This window comes from Panicum virgatum, chromosome 8K (assembly GCF_016808335.1).
Source record: "Panicum virgatum strain AP13 chromosome 8K, P.virgatum_v5, whole genome shotgun sequence".
NCBI classification, from domain to species: domain Eukaryota; kingdom Viridiplantae; phylum Streptophyta; class Magnoliopsida; order Poales; family Poaceae; genus Panicum; species Panicum virgatum.
Window position 1 is genome coordinate 48,479,710 of NC_053143.1, and position 20,037 is coordinate 48,499,746.

Below are 20,037 nucleotides of genomic sequence, written 5' to 3' on the forward strand. Positions count from 1 at the left end.
CTCCTTCCGACGAGGGAGGTGCTTCTCGGGGTTACCTTGGTGGTTTGGTTTTGGTTTGGTTTCTCAGTATTTACATGATTAAACTTGATTAATAACTATGTAACTGGGTTAATGGTAATTCATCAACTCGTAGTAAATAGCTTTAATAAAATTTTGCCAACACTTAAAAGCTAATGCAGTTGAGTCAGCCAGCCTAGAGCCTCATAGTTTGTGTTATACTTGTTGAGTACAAGTTGTGTACTCACTCTTGCCTCTTCTCTACTTTTTCCTCTTGGCTACGCTACTGCTGCTCAGTTCCTGCCGACACGAGGGAGTTCGTCCAGTGCTACCAGGACTACGAGGACTTCTAGGTGTTCGTCTCCCAGTCGACGTCCCTGTGGCGCCCTGCTTCAGCTTCGGAGAGCTTTATCGTATTTTGTACTTCGCTTCCGCTGTATCAGACATTTTTGTCATTATTGTAATAAATAACATTCGTATTCGCTTTATTATGTCTTTTTACGTGATATGTGCTATGATATACTGTTCATTCTGTTGTATATACGTGTGACTTGATCCTGGCACGTATATGATTGCTCGGTTTATGTTCTTTTATAAACCGGGTGTTACAATTTGCGGCTGGGCCGTCTCCACAGTGATGACTTTCAATGTTTTTTCTATTTTTCAGAAACATTTTCTATAGAATTTTGAATGAATTACTTTATAATTTGATCCCTATTCAATTTTGCACCAACGTGTTTATTGTTTAGAGATAAAAGATCACAGTATTGCTTCTGAAAATAGAAATTCCTTCATGTTTCCGCTGCAAAGTTTATATTGTTGCTCTTTAATTTAATTAGAATCAACGGGAAAATTAAATTTTAAGAGCATGATTAAAGAGCTTACTTTGAGTAAGTTTTGTACAGTTATCTCAATTCAATTTTGAACCAACGAGATAAATTGTCTAGAGAGAAAATGAGTACAAAGTACTGTATCTATAAAGAAAAAAGAGTTTTTATGCTGCTACAGTGATGTTATCTTTCAATTAAATCGGAACCAACGAGAAGATTTAATTGGAAGAATAGTTTTAAAAGCTTAAATGAGTTTTTCCCTGTGGGTAAAAGATAGAAAAGCTTCTGCTGTTTAAAGTCAAAGTAAAGTTTTGGCATTTTATGCCATTTGAAGTCTCAAAGTTGAGCATTACTAGAATCACAAAGATATTTCTCATGGAAGAGAAATTTAAAGTTAATTATGGTTTTATTATTTTCTGACCAACGTTGATGATAATAATTTTATATTTTTTCATCAATCATACCTTGAAGTTTAAGGTCTCTAGTAAATGTTGCATCAAAGTGACCATTTCAGATAATAGCTAAAGAATTGCTCTCAAACTAGAGAAATGTATTTTCTAGTTTGCACTGCAATAAAATTGATTATCCTCTAATTAAATTCGAACCAACGGGAGAATTTAATTTTGAGGAGCAGATATATGGTTTTAAAGTTATTGAGATTTTCATACGTTAATTTCGTTTCTGCCCAACGGTGATATGGTATTAATGTAAAAGATTATTCTATTTCTGCCCAACGGTGATATAGAATAGAACTTAAAGTTTTAGTTGTTGTTTTTCCAGACAAAGATTTGTATGTAGTCCTTCTTGAAGGGACAAGAAAATGAACTGAGTACTTGCGACTCATAAAGAAGGAAGGTCATCACAAGAGAGAATATTCTCTTTAAAGAATATCTTGAAAAGAAAAATACTTATGGATATTGATCCAAAGAAAAGAAGATAGAGCAATAAGAGATTGTTTTGAGAAATGTCTCTTATGTACTCTCCATCAAGTAGAATTCATTTTGAGTTCGTTCAAAGTTGTGATAAGTCATACATGTTTAATTTGACCAACGTCGGATTAAGCATGTATGTCATGGATTATTCAGATTTATTTCTGAATTTGATATGAACCGATCCTGACTTTTTTGTCTGGAAAAAGTATGAAATAATACCCGCATGACGGGGTAAAGTTGGCATAATACTAATCCTGCATGGTGGGAGAAAGTTGTGATGACCCATGTACTGGTTTATCCCACACTGGGAGAAAAGTTTGGAGTAGCTTTGCTATTCTAGAATTGATCCGGCACTTCTATTGTGTCACAGTGATTAAGCACTCAACGAGTTTAAGAAGAATAGAAAGTTACATACGAACCTCAAGATGAGAAAGATATGCGAGCGTGACTTGCTAAAGTACTGGTAGCAAAGGACTCTGTTGAGTTCGTGAAGTGAAATGAGGAAAAAGTACTACTATATCGAATAAAGGACTCTATTGAGTTCTCAAAGTAAAATGAGTTAAAGGTACTCCCATACGAAGTAATAAATTACTTGAGTCTGCATGCCGTAATCATGTGGATGAAGTAGGTAATAAAAAGTTTCCTCATTCACGAAAGTTGTGAATAGTTTTCGAAATTGTGGTAGAAAAGTTCAAGCCACATTTCGAGGGGGAGAAATATGAGACAGTTTAGAAAGATACTCCCCTGTAATATGCATTAAAAGCAAGAGATGATCTATTAAAGAATGAATGTGACAGTCAGGGGGAGTACAACGGTCACTAAGCTAATACCCCTATGTAAAGAAACAGCTAAATTCCAGCATTCATACTGGACGACCTTCAAAGATAGTAAGATTGTGCTTACAGAGCACATATGAAGTTTTTAATAGATGGAACCCAAACAAAGAGATTTATTGATACACCATTTTTATAAAAGATGGCGAAATCTGGGGGAGCACAGTATGTAGATATCTAAGACTTGAAGAGAAGTAGGAACGGTGTCCACTTCGATGATTCAAGTACAATGAGTTTCTCATATGTGCTGATGTTGTATACAACACATGTTGTTAGCTCTTAAAGAAAATGAATAAAATAAAGAATGATCTTGTTATACAGGATCTCATTAGTCCATTGCCATTTGGCAAAAAGGAGCAACATCATTCCTATACAAAGTAAAGAAAATCAAATGGAGGTCGATTCCACCTCATTTGAGGAAGTCACGAGAATACCATGGGTTAAGTCTATGGAAAATGATGTGATTCCTGAAAGAGCCATCACAGTAGGTTATAATGGACCTACAAAATGCAATGTGACTCCAGAAGGAATGTTGAAAGATATAAAGCAAAATTTATGACAAAAGTTTTAGTCAAAGAGAAGAAAGAACATACGTGATACCACAATAGTAAATTCGTTTATGGATTAAAGAAAGCCACGAGATGGTGGCATCTAAAGTTTAAATGAAATTGTATCAAATTTTGGGTTTTCCAAAGATTGAGGAGGACAATAGCTTTTAAGGAAAAAGTTAAAGAATAGGGAATCTAATTTCCATGCCTTAATGAAGATAACATCCTGCCTTTTAGTGGTGGTGTTAATATATTGTTATAGATAAAGAACTATTGTCCTCAAATTTTGATCTCAGTGATGGGTTTTTATTCTACAAATTGAAACTCATCAAGATAAAAAGGAAGGGGTATTTTGGTTACAACAAAGGCATACTTGGAAAAGATTCTAAAGAAATGAAGTATGCATATGAATAAACCTACGCCTGTTCCTATCGTCAAGGGTAATAGTTTTGGGAACCTTAGTGTTCCAGGAACCAATGTGAAATGGAAATAGTTCCAAATGCTTCAGCTGCTGAAAGCATTATAAGCGCGCAAGAAAAGAATTTACCCTGACATTTTTTGTGTATCCAGGTTATTTTGGCAAAAGTTCAATCCAGATATAGATCACTGGAATGAAATTGAGAATATCGGCCTCATGCTGAGAAAGAAATAACTAGTGCTCTCAAAGGGTTCTGAGTACAAAAGTAGAGCTTGTGAAATATATAGCGAAATCCACAATTGTCGCTAATTTTCACACTTGGAGTTTTTGTGTGGAAAATCTCCAAAATAAAACAATTAACATCAATGTGATGCAAAGACATTGTATAGCATGATACGAGGCCGAGGGACAGGCAAAATGGTTAAGGGAACATGTACCCGGAATTTGATAATGGTTGACAACAGCGATAACCATTTAAGTAGTTTGCTCCTATGACAACGAGTCAAGTGTGGTGCCAAACACATTGACACAAAGTTATACGTTGTAAAGGAGAAAGTCCGGAATTATGTTGAAATGCATTGAGTAAAAGAATGACAGACATGTGTTTGTGGATCCACTTATTAAAGGCTTGCCGCCCAGTGTGTACAGAAAACACACAGTCGACATGGGTTTATGGTATAGCCTATACTTTCCGGACAATAAAGGGCCCCAAAGTTAAAGTATCTATTTCAGAACAGAGATATGTATTGTAGCCGTTGAGTCTATCGGCAACCGACCGTGACGATGAAACTGCTCTATGCATTAATTTGTGATGAAATATGAAAAGAAGTAAAAAATGTAAAGATGAAAGTATAAGAGGAGATCAAGGGGGAGAATGATGGAATTGATCTCCACCAGTTGGCCGTTGGGCCAACTGGTCCCTTGACCTCACGCCCTGATCGGGGGCCCAGCCCAAGACGAGGCTGGTGGGCCCCCGTCGCACAACGCAATAAATAGTAGGTGGGGGCCAAGGCTCAAGATACGAGGTTCACTGGAGCCGCCACACCTCACCTAGAAACCCTAACCGATCAAGGGAGCTTTGACAGCGACGGGATGCTCCACTGCCGCCACCACTGCACCACGACGCCGGTGCCTCTGCACAGGGACGTCGCTGCCTCTTCTCCAACTCCGGCGCCTCCTCGTCAACCTCTACGGCGGCGCCACGGATCGTGGCAAAGAGGAGTTTCACCCACAAAAAGTGAGTTTCTCCAGTTCGATCTACATCCTAGTCGATCCTGATATCCTAACAATTCTATCCATTTGAAAATATTTTACCGGGCAATCAGCTATTCAAATGATGGCCATTGGTTGCATACGGCTCCTTGAGTATAAATAACTACACGGGGAGTCACGGTTCACAGAAAAATAAAACAACCATATATTCCTCCAAATTGTTAGTAGTAGTAGAGAAAGAGATAGAGAAGAAAAGCTAGGACAGGATGGTTTGGTACACCTTCTTCATGACCATGGATGAAGCCATTTCAATAACGCATGGATCCCAAGTGGACCTGATCACGGTTGTGGCTTTTGCACCAGTGACACCGAAATGCTCCGTGTGGTTAGTACAATCTATTAGATATTCTCCATTATCACTCAACGTTTCTTGTCCCGTTAATATTTTTCATTCTCAACGGGATTCAGGGATTCTCATAAAATGGTTTCTAATTGAAGCCTTGAAATGTACATTTAATAAGAGCGCCTTGAACACTCGAGAAGATATTCCACTCGATATGGAACACGGATATTGATAAATATATTTAAGTTTTCTATATTGTCGAGCGGACAGCCGTGCCCACGAGTAAAGATATTTGTTATTTATACATATAGACTTACATCAAAGGAAAAAAATTATTAATAAACAAGCTTAATTTTCAGCAGTTGTTTGATGTAATTAATCCAATTATTTTAAATAATATTTAAACACATGTTTGTGGCACGTACGTCTCCACTAGTATTAGAAAGAGAGAGAACGAGCGAGCATGCATAATGACACCTATGCTCTCTGACATCTCACTGGAAGATTACGCAAAATAACTTCTTGACCTTTTTCATCACATAGGCAACACTCGTGAAGAATAATATGAACAAGCGGTAGGACAAATACTAAGCTAAAGATTTTGCTTTTGAGGGCCACAAGAGATCAAGCTGCAGCACTTAACACCAGCAGATCCTACAATACAAGGTTTGCAGGCTCCTGAGGCTGGCACATTGCGCTGCCTTCCCCATGCACCGCATTATTGATGTCGGAGAGCAAAGTTATTAGTACTGCAAAAAAGGAGTAAAATTTAGCCGGCTAGGAAGACATCCAGGTCCAAGCGTGCACAAGGCTTAACCAACCAAATCTAACCCACACATGTGACATTTTCATGGGAAACTGGTTTGAGTTGTTCGGTACTGTCCATGGGTGAGCAATCTAATCTCTGCAGATGTGGCGAAGCAGAGGAACTTGTCATCTACGAGCAACTAATCATTGGCGTTAACTCAAATCCTTTCTCTGCTTCATTGTTCACCATCTGAATCTAAGACAGAAATCAAAACGGAATTAAGATTATAAGAAAAATAAAGCGGGAATGGGGAAAGAACAACTAGAGGCAGGCTGGCAACAGGGGAGGGCCATTATTTTAAAATAAGAATTTCCTATCTATGAGACAAATATACGAAACTAAGATAACGAGGAAAAGGGGCCTATATCCAACAACAGGAGTCAGGCTGGCATATATACTGTAAGAAACATGATCCCATTAGGTCATAGTCTGTGATTTTGGTAATTGTGTGACAACATAATCAATGGGACTAACAATATTTGTGACCTCATAGTTGTACGATTTCTAAATCCTATGGACAAAATGCAGTATGAATACATACATACGTCGGTTGGACCGACGGTGTGAAAGATGACCGAAACGGTACAATGGAAGTTGCAACTACGATCAAGAGCTGGAAAGGTCAACACGATCGGTTAAACTGACGGGTCAGAAATTGAACTGATCGGTGCATTGGATAGTGCAAATGGAGATCAAGTGAAGAAATTAATGACAGTAGCACTGATTAAACTGATGGTGCAATAAGAAGGTGCAATAAGAAGCATTAGTGCAATGGTGCTAGCATTGTCCTAAGGTCGAGGGACAAAGTCTTCAGAATCAATGGTGCATTGGTACACGCGTTGGTGCAATGATATCAGCAGATGAAGGCAGTTGGAACCCAACAATCAACTCAACGGCTAGTAGAAGGATCAGTGTGACTAGTTAAATCGTGTGACCGATTTAACCGACACAATATGCCTTTTTGGCATAACGGCTAGTAACAGCTATGAGTGGATCTCTAGCCTATAAGACCTCACCTCGGGTCATTTGAGGTTGCTGGAGCTTATGTGAAGCTACCCACATACTGAAGAAGTTCTCCAATCCATTCAAGAGCCCATTCATCAAATTCTTAGGTTTAACACATGCTTTGTGAGTGAGAGCGAGTACTAGACTAGCACAAGATTGACTGAGTGTGCAAGGTGTAGTTGCCTTGTGGCTGGTTCTAGAAGTGAACCACAAATTGTATCTTGGTGTGCCAGCCCCTTAGAGTCATGGATACTCACTGACTAGTCTTCGACCCTCCGGCTTGGTGTGGAGTGGTGTCGACGATCATGTGTGGGGGACGTGAAAACTCCATCCTTCGTGGAGAAACTTCTTAGTCGAAAGCGGGATCAAGGTGACCGGGGAAGTTGGCGTGAGCCTTGTTGGTCTAGACTTTGTGGCACGTCAAGGGGTCCCCGGAAGGGACTTGGTGGCCGGAAAGCGATACCCTTGTTGAGTGCTTCAACAACATGGACTAGTGGTGGTTTAGTGCCGAATGATACCACGTGATAAATCCTTGTGTCAAGAGTTTACTTCCCCTCATCCCTTACTTTACATTTCCGTATTTCATAATTGCAATTTGTGTGCTCTACTTTCTTAGAGTAGCATCAAGTTAGGATTGGCTATAGGTTGCAAAATTTGTTTTGGGATGAGAGGTTCACACTAGTTGAACCATAGTTGCACATATAGATAGTATGATCTAGTTTATATGTTGTGCAATTCTAGTTAGAACCAAAGGTTAAAGTTTTTAAGTTTGCCTAATTCACCCACTCCCGCTCTTAGGCTACGAGCACCGATTACTTTCATATACCTTTAGCACTGTCAGTCCAGGATCCATCATCTGAATCTGAGGAAATAAACCCGCAAAAAATAAACGCAAATTAAGTTTAGAAGAAACAGAGATGGGAGCAGCAAGGAATAAGTACAGGAGATAACGCACCTTCTCATTCAATATATATGTTATGGTAGGGATGATTGGGATGCATTTCAGCTGCATGCGTCAGCGCAGCCTTGGCTTGCTCAGCCTCCTCCTTGCCAGCGCCTTCACATCGGACTTCAGCGATGATCGACTGCAGCGATGGCAGGTTCCCAAGGCCCATGTCGAAACCACCATCGTTGCTGGCAGTGCCTCTTGCCTCCCGCACATAAAACAATGGCCGCAGCTCAAGCTCTCTGAGCCTTGGCATAGCTCCTTGTTGAAATACCACTGGCCATACAAATCGCAAGAAGTAACAGTATACAAGGTACGGGAACGCACCAGCACCAACAACAAATCCATCAAGGATTCCGAGTTTCTTATGTTTCACCCTCAGACATAGAGACCGGAGAGCTGGCAACCTGCCGAGGATGTCGAGGTCGCCCTGATGTAGCTCTCTCACGGCGATGAATAGGCAGGTGAGAACCGGAACAAGTGATGGATTCACCCAAGCCGGCAGTGTTAAAAACCAACAGCCATCTAGTGTAGTCAATTCATGGAGATGTCGAGGGGCGACCCAGCTATCCAATCCACCGATGCTGCGTTGACCAGGATGGACTGTGATAACTAGATCCATGATCTTTTGTAACTTGTGTAGGCACTCCAACAACTTGTCATTCCACTTGTCCAATTGAATACACAGCTGCCTCAGTTCAGTTAGCTGGCCCAACTCTTCTATAATATTTATGGTGGAGCCATCAATGTATAACCATGACAGCTGCTCAAGGCATGTTAGGTTTCCGATTCCATTTGGCACTCTTGTAGACACGTTAATGTCTAGGCACATCAAATTTCTTAGCTGGACAACTCTCCAAGGCAAGATGGAAATAGGATTGCTCCTCACATCCAATGTTTGTAGAAACTGCAGGTTTCCTATTTCTTCCGGGAGCTGAGAAATATGCGTATAATATAGTCTCAAGTACCTCAACTGGTATAAATTTCCAAGGTACTTAAGGCTATCAGTATGGGAAAGATTGCAATGCTCCAAATCCAGTACACGTAAAACTCGGCAGCTGCCAGCAGCCGGCACTTGAGCAATGGCAGATGGGAAGATAACAACTGACCTTGCATGTTGCAACAAGTTTCTAGTAGCTTGAACCATCACGTGACTTTTCCTGGCATTTTGAATGGACAACCTCCGAATCATATTTGATGGAGATGTTCTATCCATATCACTTAGTACAGTAACAAAATTTTCTTCACTTGACAAGGAACGGATAAGATCGAGCACCATATCATGTATGCGACAACTATTTATCATGCCAGATGGATCTTGTATTGGTTGGATCATACTTCTGTTTATGAGCTCGTTGAAGTAAAACTCTCCTAGTTCAAATAGACTCTTCCCCTGTTTTTCCCATTGGACAAAACCTTCAGCTATCCACATTCTTATCAAACGTTCCTTGTCAATTTCAAAATCTTCAGGAAACATGCTTAAATATAACAAGCAAGTCCTTAGATGGCATGGCAGCTCATAATAGCTAAAAGACAAAATCTTTCTCATATTCTCCAAAACCATATTGTTTTCCATGCCAGTACCAACAGAGTTGTACACCTCGTACCACTCCAGTTTATTTCTTGCTTTGCAAGCTAGCAAGCTAGCCATTGTAATAATTGCTAAGGGCACACCAGCACATTTCTTTAGTATTCTGTCAGATACTTCCGCAAGTTCATCATCAGGACATTTTTCTATTTCTTCATTGTTGTCTTTATTTTCATTACCAAATATTCTTCTAAAAAATAGTTTTCGAGAATTGTTTGAAGAAAGGGGTTTCAGCTTGTAAGCACCGCCAGCTTGTTCAGCAACATCAGCAATACGGGTAGTTGTAATAATTGTGTATCCAACATCATTATCAGGCAAAGCACATCTAATCCTTTTCCAAACTGAGATATCCCATATGTCATCAACAACAACGATATACCTAAACATATCACAAGTTATTAGAAAAAAAACTTGTGATTTTAGGATGGAAAAATGTTCTAATATTGTTCATATACCAGCTAGATGCAAATTAAGCTAACTGTCATGGAACACTACTGGAGATTTAATGATTAAACTAAATTAAAATAGCTAGGGAGTAGCTGGATTGGCAAGTCCGTGAACAAAATAAGTCCACTCAGAATCTTTGCCAAAACAAAATGTAGTCCAGTCAGGGAATTATTTGCACTTAATAATGATGTGATAAAGCTTAAGTGGTGGTGTTCTACCATTTAATGCAGCCGTGCATGAACATTTCTTTTCTTTTTTTGCAAGAGTGCATGATCATTTCATTAACCACATGTAAACATTTCATTAACCACATGTAGACTTGTACTTCATGTGTATAATTGATGAATGGAGTATTGTGAACAGAGGGTGTAAATTATCAGTGGCTAAAAAACTTCATATGTATAAATTGGCGAAAGGAGTGCTTTCGTACCTTCTGTCCTGAAGGAATTCTCTGAGTACTTTTATGAGTCGACTCTCATCCAATATTTCTTCATTAATGCTCTTGCGAAAATCATTGAGTAAGCCCTTGAATAATCTCTTCAAGTCAGGAGTTTGAGACACAGAAACAAAAGCACAACAATCGAATTGTGCTCTAATCTTTTCAAAAACTGCATTAGCAAGAGTTGTCTTTCCCAGGCCTCCAAATCCAAAAATTGAAACGGTCTTCCCTTGCTTCATGGGAACGTTATTCCCTTGTGTCAAAAAATTATTGATGAACTCATCCCTTGCCTCTTCAATTCCAACAAGCTCTTTCATCTCAGTGTACTGAGTGAATAAACGAGGGTCAACAGTAACAGGTTTATCAACACCAAGGTTGACCTCGTACCTGCGCCGCCGCTCGTGCACCTCCATGACGCGGCTCTTGATCTCTCTGACTTCTTTGGCAATCTTATGGCGAACCTTTGGCTGCATCAACAAGTGGAGGCTCCTATCAATGACCTTTTTTAGCCCGTGCTGTTTGCCAAGCCCTTTATCCTTGCATTGCACCATGAACGTGTCAATGCTATCCTCTATGTCATAGGATAGCTCCCTCACATTCCTGGACCAGATCTTGTCATTATTGGGAAGCTGCTCTGCCGGAGTCCTGGAGATGTCCTCCAGCGCAGCCTTCATGCTCTCAAGCTCTTCTTGCAGGAACTTGATCTCCCCCTTCAGCCCCTTCTGCAGATTGTACTCCCCGGCGGCTAGACCAGCGAGCTTTGTGATGACGCTTGGCAGAGCCCCCGTCACGACTTCCATGGTTTTTTGCCCCTAAATAATCGAGTGCAAGGATTGAGATTTTTGTGTATGTTCCTCAGTACAGCCTCGCGGGCAGCAATAAGCAGTGTCGTGCAGAGTTGTAAAGAACAACAGATAGCGAGATGACACTCACAGGTCGATGCTGGTCGGGTATGGAACTTCCTCGCCGGGTCAGGCTGCCCGCAGCTCGTCGCCGATCGAGCTTGATTGACTAGAAGTCGCTGCTGTCGTGGGGGAGGACGGAGAGCCTGATGGTACGCAGGGGAGGCAAATAATGGACGAGAGAGACACACAAGCCCACTGGGGCCTGTCCTACACCTCAGGCCAATTGCTGCAAGCAGCTCTATGACAATGGAAGCTCTTGCAAAAGCGGGGTGGAGAATACCCTTTACCTGCGTTTTTTAATTAGGCATAATGCCTTTTGCTTTCATCCTTGCACCAACTAAAGGAACCTTCTTTTTTCTCAAAGCAACGCATGGGTCATCTGTTCTGTCCTGCTGTGTCCGTCTTGCCACTTTAGCAAAAGACAACGTTGCTGCAGAGGTAAAAGAAATTAAATGAAATAAAGTGCGCAGAGATTTTCTTCACCGTGAGATAGGCTTTAGCTATGTTATGTATTTATTGATCATATCTGATTTTCTTAAAGCATGTGCACTCACAAGACGAATCTTCTTCCTTTTCCTTAGACCAAAGTGAAGTAGACAGGCGGGCCTTAGTGGAAGATGGCATCTTCTTGCCCTGATGCTCATCCTTTCCCTTTACAAATCTCCGCACATATATCATTTCATATGCACTGAAGTCTGAACTCTGAATCCGGCTGAGTGGCAATGGAAGGAAACATTTCACTAGTTCTTTCATATGCAACGGAATCAGTGATCGCCCTGCACCTGCCTTCCAAAGTATAAGAACCTGAAGCAAACTTCAGAGCTGCAGTTTTGTTCCGTCAAAGATTCTAAAAACAGACTCCCTTAGTAGGAGTACTCGCACGGAACCTGAAACTCTGAAGACAACGTTCCGTGTGTTATGGGATCATCATGGTTGGTTTGGGTTCATTGCTGTGTTGTACCATAACCTTTCACGTGTTTTGTAGCAGAGATCAAAGCTTTGGTAATTACGAGTTGTAATCCCAATGTACGTGTGTGCCTGCTAAGTACATGGGGTTTTCCCGCGAGAGTTAGAATCTGTCACGTGTGCCTGCTAACTACACGGGGTTTTCCTGCGAGAGTTAGAATCTCTCAGGCGTCGTCTCTGTTTTTTTATCCCGCAAAATGTTTGAATTTCAGTCAGGCATCGTCGTCATCCTATGTTCATAAAACAGGAGAGAGAGAAGCAAGGACTCACCTGATCAGATATCGATTGATCCTTGAGTAAATTCTTCTAGTACCAAAGAAATTTTGGTTTATACCTTTAGTGTTATTCCATCACTTTTTTCATATATACGTTGTTAACAGAGGTGTGGAAAGACGGATTTACCCCTGACCCTACACGTCTGTGTCTCTCTTCCTCTCTCTTTTGTTCCTCTATTCTTTCTTCGTCTAGCCCTCTGGCACATGGACTACGCCGTGCCCTCTGGCTACCGTGACGACGTCATCCCCGCGCAAAGGATGCCAATGACATGCTCCCGACGGCAGGACTGACCGCCGCCTGCTGCGGGGGAGGGGGCATAGCGGCATCAACATCGGCGGCCCCGCGGGGTACGCGACTCCCCAAGGATCAGCCAATCTTATGTTGCTGTTGTTGGCGTCCAAGTAGGTATACTGCGGCGAGAATAAATTTCCGATACATCCCTCCTATGCTCAAGGTCGGATAAAATTAGATATCAGTCAATTTTTTTTCTATTTATCCTGATTCTACACAGACGGCTCAAATTCATCCCGCACTCATAATTTTTATTTTTATTTTTATCTATTAACAAGTGATGTTTAATAGCTTAGAAATAGTTTCAAGTCAAATTCTATGAATTTTTTTGAAACAATTTGAATTTATTTTGAATTTGGTCCGATATATCGCGTTAATCCTATTTATCCATAACTTTTGATAATTTTTTATTCCCTACAATGAACGCGTGCGTGGCGAGGGACGGCTGCCGGCATGGACTGCCCTGCCTGCGTAGCGTGCCCGGAAGAACCCCTTCCCAGGCCCGAGCCCGCCGCTGGCCAGGTCTGTCCCAAAAGCTGCGGCACCGTTATTGTGTTGGCGGCGTACGCATAGAACTGGAAGTTGACATACTGCACGTCTGGGTTGGCGATGGACGTGAAGGAGATGATGCCGAGCCCCCTGAGCGCGTGAACCAGGCGCCCGACGCACTCCAAGAAGACCTCCGACGCGTCTCGTGAGAGCATCTCCAAAAGTTTCCAATCTTTTCTTCCCAAAACTTCTTGTTTGCCAACTATATCCAAATAGATATAGGGAGGAAAAAAAGAGTCCATCTCCAATAATTCCCTATTTTTACTCTAAAATAACAAATTGACCCCGAGCTCATCCAAATCTGACTCCCTCCCGTCATTCTTCCCCTTTTTCCCGAGCTGTCTTCTCCGGCGAAATTCGTCGCCATTGCTTAACCTCCGACCAATTCCTCGCATATGCCGCCTTGCAAGATCACGACCAATCCATTTGAGCCCTTCCTCAGTTAAATCCACCACCGCAGCTCCGAGTTCACGGTTGTCTCCTTCCTTGGGCTGCTGGTGATCGAGAAGGATCTTCCCCGTGCTTGGATGCTGTTCTGGGTGATTTGAAGGGGAGAGTAGAAGGCATATATGGTGTTAGGGGATCTCATCCAGGAGGTTCCGTGCCTCAGGTTGCCAGAATGCGACCCTCGCCGCAGCTTACCGCCGCGGCCATGGAGGTTTGCCGTGGAGCTTGAGCTCCAGCTCTCCAGGAGGCCTGACTGATGGCCGTGGCTGAATCTGGTGGTTGTGTTGGTTTTTAGGCGGGGGCTTGAGGCCGAAAGACCTCGATATGACTGGGCGTCGCGAGCAGAGCCTTGGTCGCTGTCAGCCATAGAGTTAGCCGCTGTGGGTCATCGCAGGAAGGAGGAGAGGTGGAGAGGACGTCGGAGGAGTTTGGTCGTTGTGCAGGGTTGCTATGGAACTGGGCCTCATCGCCGGCGAGGTCACCGGCGGCGAGTGGACTGCCGTCCCTGTCTCGGCGTCACGGCTGGGAGGGGCGATCAGGAGGAGCGATGGCGAGCTATTTTTACACATGGCAGAGGAGGATTTGCGAATTGTTAGGAGATGGAGAACTAGAATAGGGAACTATTGGAGAGGGTTTTTTTTTCTCTTTTTCCAAAAAAATAAAGATGGGAAAGTAAGATTGGAAACTCTTGAAGATGCTCTGACCCCGTCGAGGCCGAACGTGGTGAGGATGTCGGTCATGGACACACGATCAAACAACATGACCCGAACTCGAATTGGTGAAGAATCGGTAACGTCCGACGCATCGACGAAATATACACAGTTTTTGGAGTGCTGTAATCTATGTGGACTCGCCGGTTATATATACAGCCCCGCAGTACCCATAGATCCCACCGATGGCACAATCTTTCCGTTGCTTGCATTTTAGGCTGAGCTTGAGATTTACGTTTTCATCGACAAGGAAGTTAGGTCAGGCCTCCGCCGATGTCCCGTCAACAGGCAAGCCAACTCGAGCTTCCGTTTCATCTCCCTCATTTTTTTTTTATTTATCGGCTGATTTCTCCTCTGCTTTCCGTTGCAAGACTTGCATTGATGGCTCGCAATAACAACGAATGTGAGATGGATTGGCGTGCTAAGAGGCCCCGTTCAGGGAGGTCCCATATGGTGACCGCGAAGATCAAGGTTCTTCAAGCTGATGCGATCGTGATGCCGGGACGCGCGCGCCAATCGGCGCGGCCAGGAGCCCGCCAGAGTTGAAGGTGAATGTCCCATCATCATCGCGCCCGAGAGGTTCCGGCAAGGAGGACGCGCATGCGCCTCACCATGAGCAGTGACGAGGACGAGGATGAGCAGTGACAAGGAGGACGCACATGCAAGCTGGAGGAGGGCGCGCAACGACAGGAGTGCTCCTGGTAGCCGGTGGAACGGCAATCTGCCCAATCAGGGTGTTATGATGATAGCTGATGAGAACATACTCAACTATGAGTCATCTGGACCGTCGTCCCCAACAGAAGCTCCTTCGAGGAAGAAGGGGAAGAAAGCGAGCAGCGGTGGAGGTGCTCGTGATACAATGAATCTACCAGCCAGTCACCTGAGGGTTCGTCTAAACTTACGCACCCTACTAAATCTCAGGAAGATGCATTGGTTGCACCGCCTAGATTTTTTGCCTCCTCGTTCCCTGGCATATCCATCAAGCTGAACCCTTCGGAAACTTCAGTACACCTACCAGACACATGCGGGCATGCGGCCGTACGGAAGGTAACTCACTTCTGAGCTAATGTGATCTGAACGGAGGAGCACCACACTGCCATGCATCCTTCCTAATTGCATTTTTTTTATTCAGGATAAAGCCGCCCAGCCAGCAGGGATGAACGGGTTGCCTAACTTTGACCATCTTCCACTTTGCTCAGATGTAAGTGTCGTCTCGTAATCCCTTTTCTTTGTAGGATTTTGGGAGTGAATTCCTTTTATGTACTCTCTATAAGCGGCCCGAGGATGTGACTTTGGATAGCCTCGTGTCCATCTTTGAGCTGCCCGAGCACTTATTTTCAGACAATGGTTCATTGGATGACTTAATGTTGTACCTGGATGCCGCCCGAGATTCACAAGTCCGTGGTGGCGCAGGCCAGCTTCAGGTTTTGGCCCCATCTTCGGCCTCAATTGTGGCGCCTTTGACAGCGGCCAGCACTTTCGTCGGCCCCAACTCATGTCTCTGAGGCTCCTGCTCCTCCTGCCAGCAGCGTGGCGAGTCTTCCTTGTCAAGCGTCTGCTCCAACCAAGGAGCCTTCCGGAGGGAGATCGCCTGCACAACTAGGTGGTGAGGCAGGAAATAACAAAGGTTGGAAAATATTCAAATCTACTCGTTTCTATCTCTTCCGTAGAGTTTTAGCTTGCTTATGTATCTATTAACTCTGCAGTTAACAAGAACGTTGATGGCTGGCCGGTTTCTCCCTCCGAGCTTGAGAGAACAAAGGAACAGGACGTGCAGATGCTCCTGGAGCGATCCAAGGAGTTCAAGACCAAAGCCGACGCACGTATCTCAGAGCTAGTCCTCAAGTGTCTGCGGTGCCTCGCCGAGCTCGTTCGTCTCCAATCCAGGGCTGAGGAGCATCTCCCTCTTGATCTTCTAGCCGAGTCAGATCATGAATGCCTCAATGCGCGCGGCATTCACATCGAGCTGAAGGATATTCAGCGCCTCCTGAAAGAAGATCCCATTGGCAAGGAGATTGCTGCACGCCGCATCAGGACGTACGTCCCCTATTGGGTGTGCAATTACAAGGGAGCGTGCCCAGAGAGTTTGAGCTAGCTCATCTCCCATCTGGAGGCCTTGGCGACACGTCTAGAGGGCACTTCCACTGCTGAGGGACCTACCAATCTGGCTGAAGAGGAGGCGCGCTCATACTTGAAGAAGCTGGATGTTGCTTTTGTCGAAGCCAATGATGATATACAACGCGGCTTGATGGGATGCGAGGTCATGTATTCTGCGCTTTTGAAGGCTGCCTCCGAGTTGCAGAAAGTTTTGGCACAAGCTGCAGAATATGAACAACTGGCGAAGTTTGGCGAAGTCCGCAAGGCGGCCCAAGGCACAACTCCTGGAGCAAGAGGACACCTACTCTCAACACCTGAACACCTGAATGACACTGTCAACTCGCAGTGCATCAGTGCCGACAAGCTAGAGAAGCATATCGTAGAAGTGAAGGCTCTAGTGGAGCAAGATGCAGTTAAGTTATGGGATCAAGACCAAAGCCGATGCACATATCTCGGAGCTAGTCCTCAAGCATCTGTAGTGCCTCGCCGAGCTCGTTCGACCCCAAGCTAGGGCTGAGGAGCATCTCCCTCTTGATCTTCTAGCCAAGTCAGAGTATGAACGCCTCAATGCGCGCGGCATTCACATTGAGCTGAGGGATGTTCAGCGCCTCCTGAAAGAAGATCCCATTGACAAGGAGATTGCTGCACGCCGCATCAGGATATACATCCCCTATTAGGTGTGTAATTACAAGGGTACATGCCCAAAGAGTTTGAGCCAGCTCATCTCCCGTCTAGAGGCCTTGGCGACACGCCTAGAGGGCTCTTCCACTGCTAAGGAAACTACCAATTCGGCTGAAGAGGAAGCACGCTCGTACTTGAAGAAGTTGGATGTTGCTTTTGTTGAAGCCAATGACGATATACAACGCAAGTTGATGGGATGCGAGGCCATGTATTCTGCGTTCTTGAAGGCTGCCTCCGAGTTCCAGAAAGTTTCGACACAGGCTGTAGAATATGAACAACGGGCGAAGTCCGCAAGGCGTAACTCCTAGAGCAGAGGACACCCACTCCCAACACCTGAACACCTGCAGTGACGCTGTGAACTTGCAGCGCATCAGTGCCGACAAGCTAGAGAAGCATGTAGCAGAAGTGAAGGCTCTGGTGGAGCAAGCTGTCGAGAAGAGAGGGGATCAAGACCAAAGCAAACACACATATCTCGGAGCTAGACCTCAAGCGTCTGTAGTGCCTCGCCGACCACACTCGTCCCCAAGCCAAGGCTGAGGAGTATCTCGCTCTGGATTGTCCAACGGACTCGAAGTGTGAACTCTTCCTTCTGCAAGGCATCCACGTTGAGCTAAAGGATATTCAGAGCCTCCTGAAAGCAGATCCCATTGACAAGGAAATTGCTGCACGCCGCATTAGGATGTATGTCCCCTATTGGGTGTGTAATTACAAGGGAGCCTACCTAGAGAGTTTAAGCCAGCTCATATCCCATCTGGAGGCCTTCGCGACACGCCTAGAGGGCACTTCCACTGCTGTGGGACCTGCCAATCCGGCTGAAGTGGAGGCGCGCTCATACTTGAAGAAGCTAGATGTTGTTTTTTCGAAGCCAATGATGATATACAACGCGGGTTGATGGGACGCGAGGCCATGGATTCCACGTGCTTGAAGGCTGCCTCCAAGTTGCAGAAAGTTTCAGCACAGGCCGCAAAATATAAACAACTAGTGAAGCCCGCAAGATGGCACGAGGCGGAACTCCTGGAGCAAGAGGACACCTACTCACAACACCTAAACAACTGCCATGACGCCGTCAACTCGCAGCGCGTCAGTGCCAACAAGCTGTAGAAGCATATAGCAGAAGTGATGGCTCTAGTGGAGCAAGCTGCGGAGAAGAGACGCGATTAAGACCAAAGCCGACGCATGTATCTCGGAGCTAGTCCTCAAGCGTCCATAGGGCCTTGTCAAGCTCGTTCATCCCCAATCTAGGGCTGAGGAGCATATCCCTCTTGATCTTCCAGCCGAGTCAGAGCATGAACGCCTCAATGCGTGCGACATCCACATCGAGGCAAAGGATGTTCAGCTCCTCCTGAAAGAAGATCCCATGGACAAGGAGATTGCTGCATGCCGCATCAGGATGTACGTCCACTATTGGGTGTGTAATTACAAGGGAGCGTGCCCAGAGAGTTTGAGCTAGCTCATCTCCCATCTGGAGGCTTTGGCGACACATCTAGAGGGCACTTCCACTGCTGAGGGACTTACCAATCCGGCTCAAGAGGAGGCACGGTCATACTTGAAGAAGCTGGATGTTGCTTTTGTCGAAGCCAATGATGATATACAATGCGGGTTGATGGGATGCGAGGCCATGTATTCTGCACTTTTGAAGGCTACCTCCGAGTTGCAGAAAGTTTTGGCACAGGCTGCAGAATATGAACTACTGGCGAAGTCTGCTAAGTCCGCAAGGCGGCCCGAGGCACAACTCCTTGAGCAAGAGGACACCTACTCTCAACACCTGAACACCTACAATGACATTGTCAACTCGCAGCGCGTCAGTGCCGACAGGCTAGAGAAGCATATAGTAGAAGTGAAGGCTCTAGTGGAGCAAGCTGTGGTTAAGTGATGGGATCAAGACCAAAGCCGATGCACGTATCTCGGAGCTAGTCCTCAAGCGTCTGTAGTGCCTCGCTGAGCTCGTTCGACTCCATGCTAGGGCTGAGGAGCATCTCCCTCTTGATCTTCGAGCCGAGTCAGAGCATGAACGCCTCAATGCGTGCGGCATTCACATCGAGCTGAAGGATATTCAGCGCCTCTTGAAAGAAGATCCCATTGACAAGGATATTGCTACACGCCGCATCAGGATATGCGTCCCCGATTAGGTGTGTAATTACAAGGGTACATGCCCAAAGAGTTTGAGCCAGCTCATCTCCCGTCTGGAGGCCTTGGCAACATGCCTAGAGGGCACTTCCACTGGTGAGGGACCTGCCAATCCGGCTAAGAAGAGGGGTGCTCATACTTGAAGAAGCCAGATGCTGCTTTTGTCGAAGCCAATGATGATATACAACGCAGGTTGATGGGACGCGTGGCCATGGATTCCGCATGCTTGAAGGCTGCATCCAAGTTGCAGAAAGTTTTAGCACAAGCTGTAGAATATGAACAACTGGTGAAGTCCGCAAGGTGGTGCGAGGCGGAACTCCTGGACCAAGAGGACACCTACTCTCAACACCTGAACACCTGCGATGACAATATCAACTCACAGCGCGTCAGTGCCGACAAGCTAGAGAAGCATATAGTAGAAGTGAAGGCTCTGATGGAGCAAGCTGCGGTTAAGTGATGGGATCAGGACCAAAGCCGACGCATGTATCTCGGAGCTAGTCCTCAAGCATCTGTAGTGCCTCGCCAAGCTCGTTCGACCCCAAGCTAGGGCTGAGGAGCATCTCCCTCTTGATCTTCCAGCCAAGTCAGAGCCTAAACACCTCAATGCGCATGGCATCCACATCGAGCTGAAGGATATTCACC

At 44.8% G+C, this 20,037-nt stretch overlaps 1 protein-coding gene across 5 annotated transcripts; it reads right to left on the reverse strand.

The window, feature by feature from the left end:
* Positions 1 to 5,611: 5,611 nt before the first annotated feature.
* On the reverse strand, positions 5,612 to 11,540 carry LOC120644985 (disease resistance protein PIK6-NP-like). Of its 5 annotated transcripts, XR_005664034.1 has the most exons (6): positions 11,280 to 11,540; positions 10,338 to 11,158; positions 7,882 to 9,839; positions 7,753 to 7,788; positions 5,951 to 6,116; positions 5,612 to 5,862 (listed from the first exon to the last, which is right to left on the reverse strand). XR_005664034.1 is itself a non-coding variant. In XM_039921726.1 (5 exons), exons 2-3 carry the CDS (start codon positions 11,144 to 11,146, stop codon positions 7,886 to 7,888), a joined length of 2,763 nt encoding a protein of 920 aa, XP_039777660.1. In that variant the 5' UTR covers positions 11,147 to 11,158; positions 11,280 to 11,540; the 3' UTR covers positions 5,612 to 5,862; positions 7,753 to 7,788; positions 7,882 to 7,885. The 5 variants fall into 5 exon arrangements, 4 of the variants coding, with proteins under 4 accessions (XP_039777660.1, XP_039777658.1, XP_039777659.1 ...); XM_039921726.1 differs by lacking the exon at positions 5,951 to 6,116; XM_039921724.1 differs by having other exon boundaries at positions 5,614 to 6,116; positions 11,280 to 11,535.
* Between the last annotated feature and the right edge of the window lie 8,497 nt (positions 11,541 to 20,037).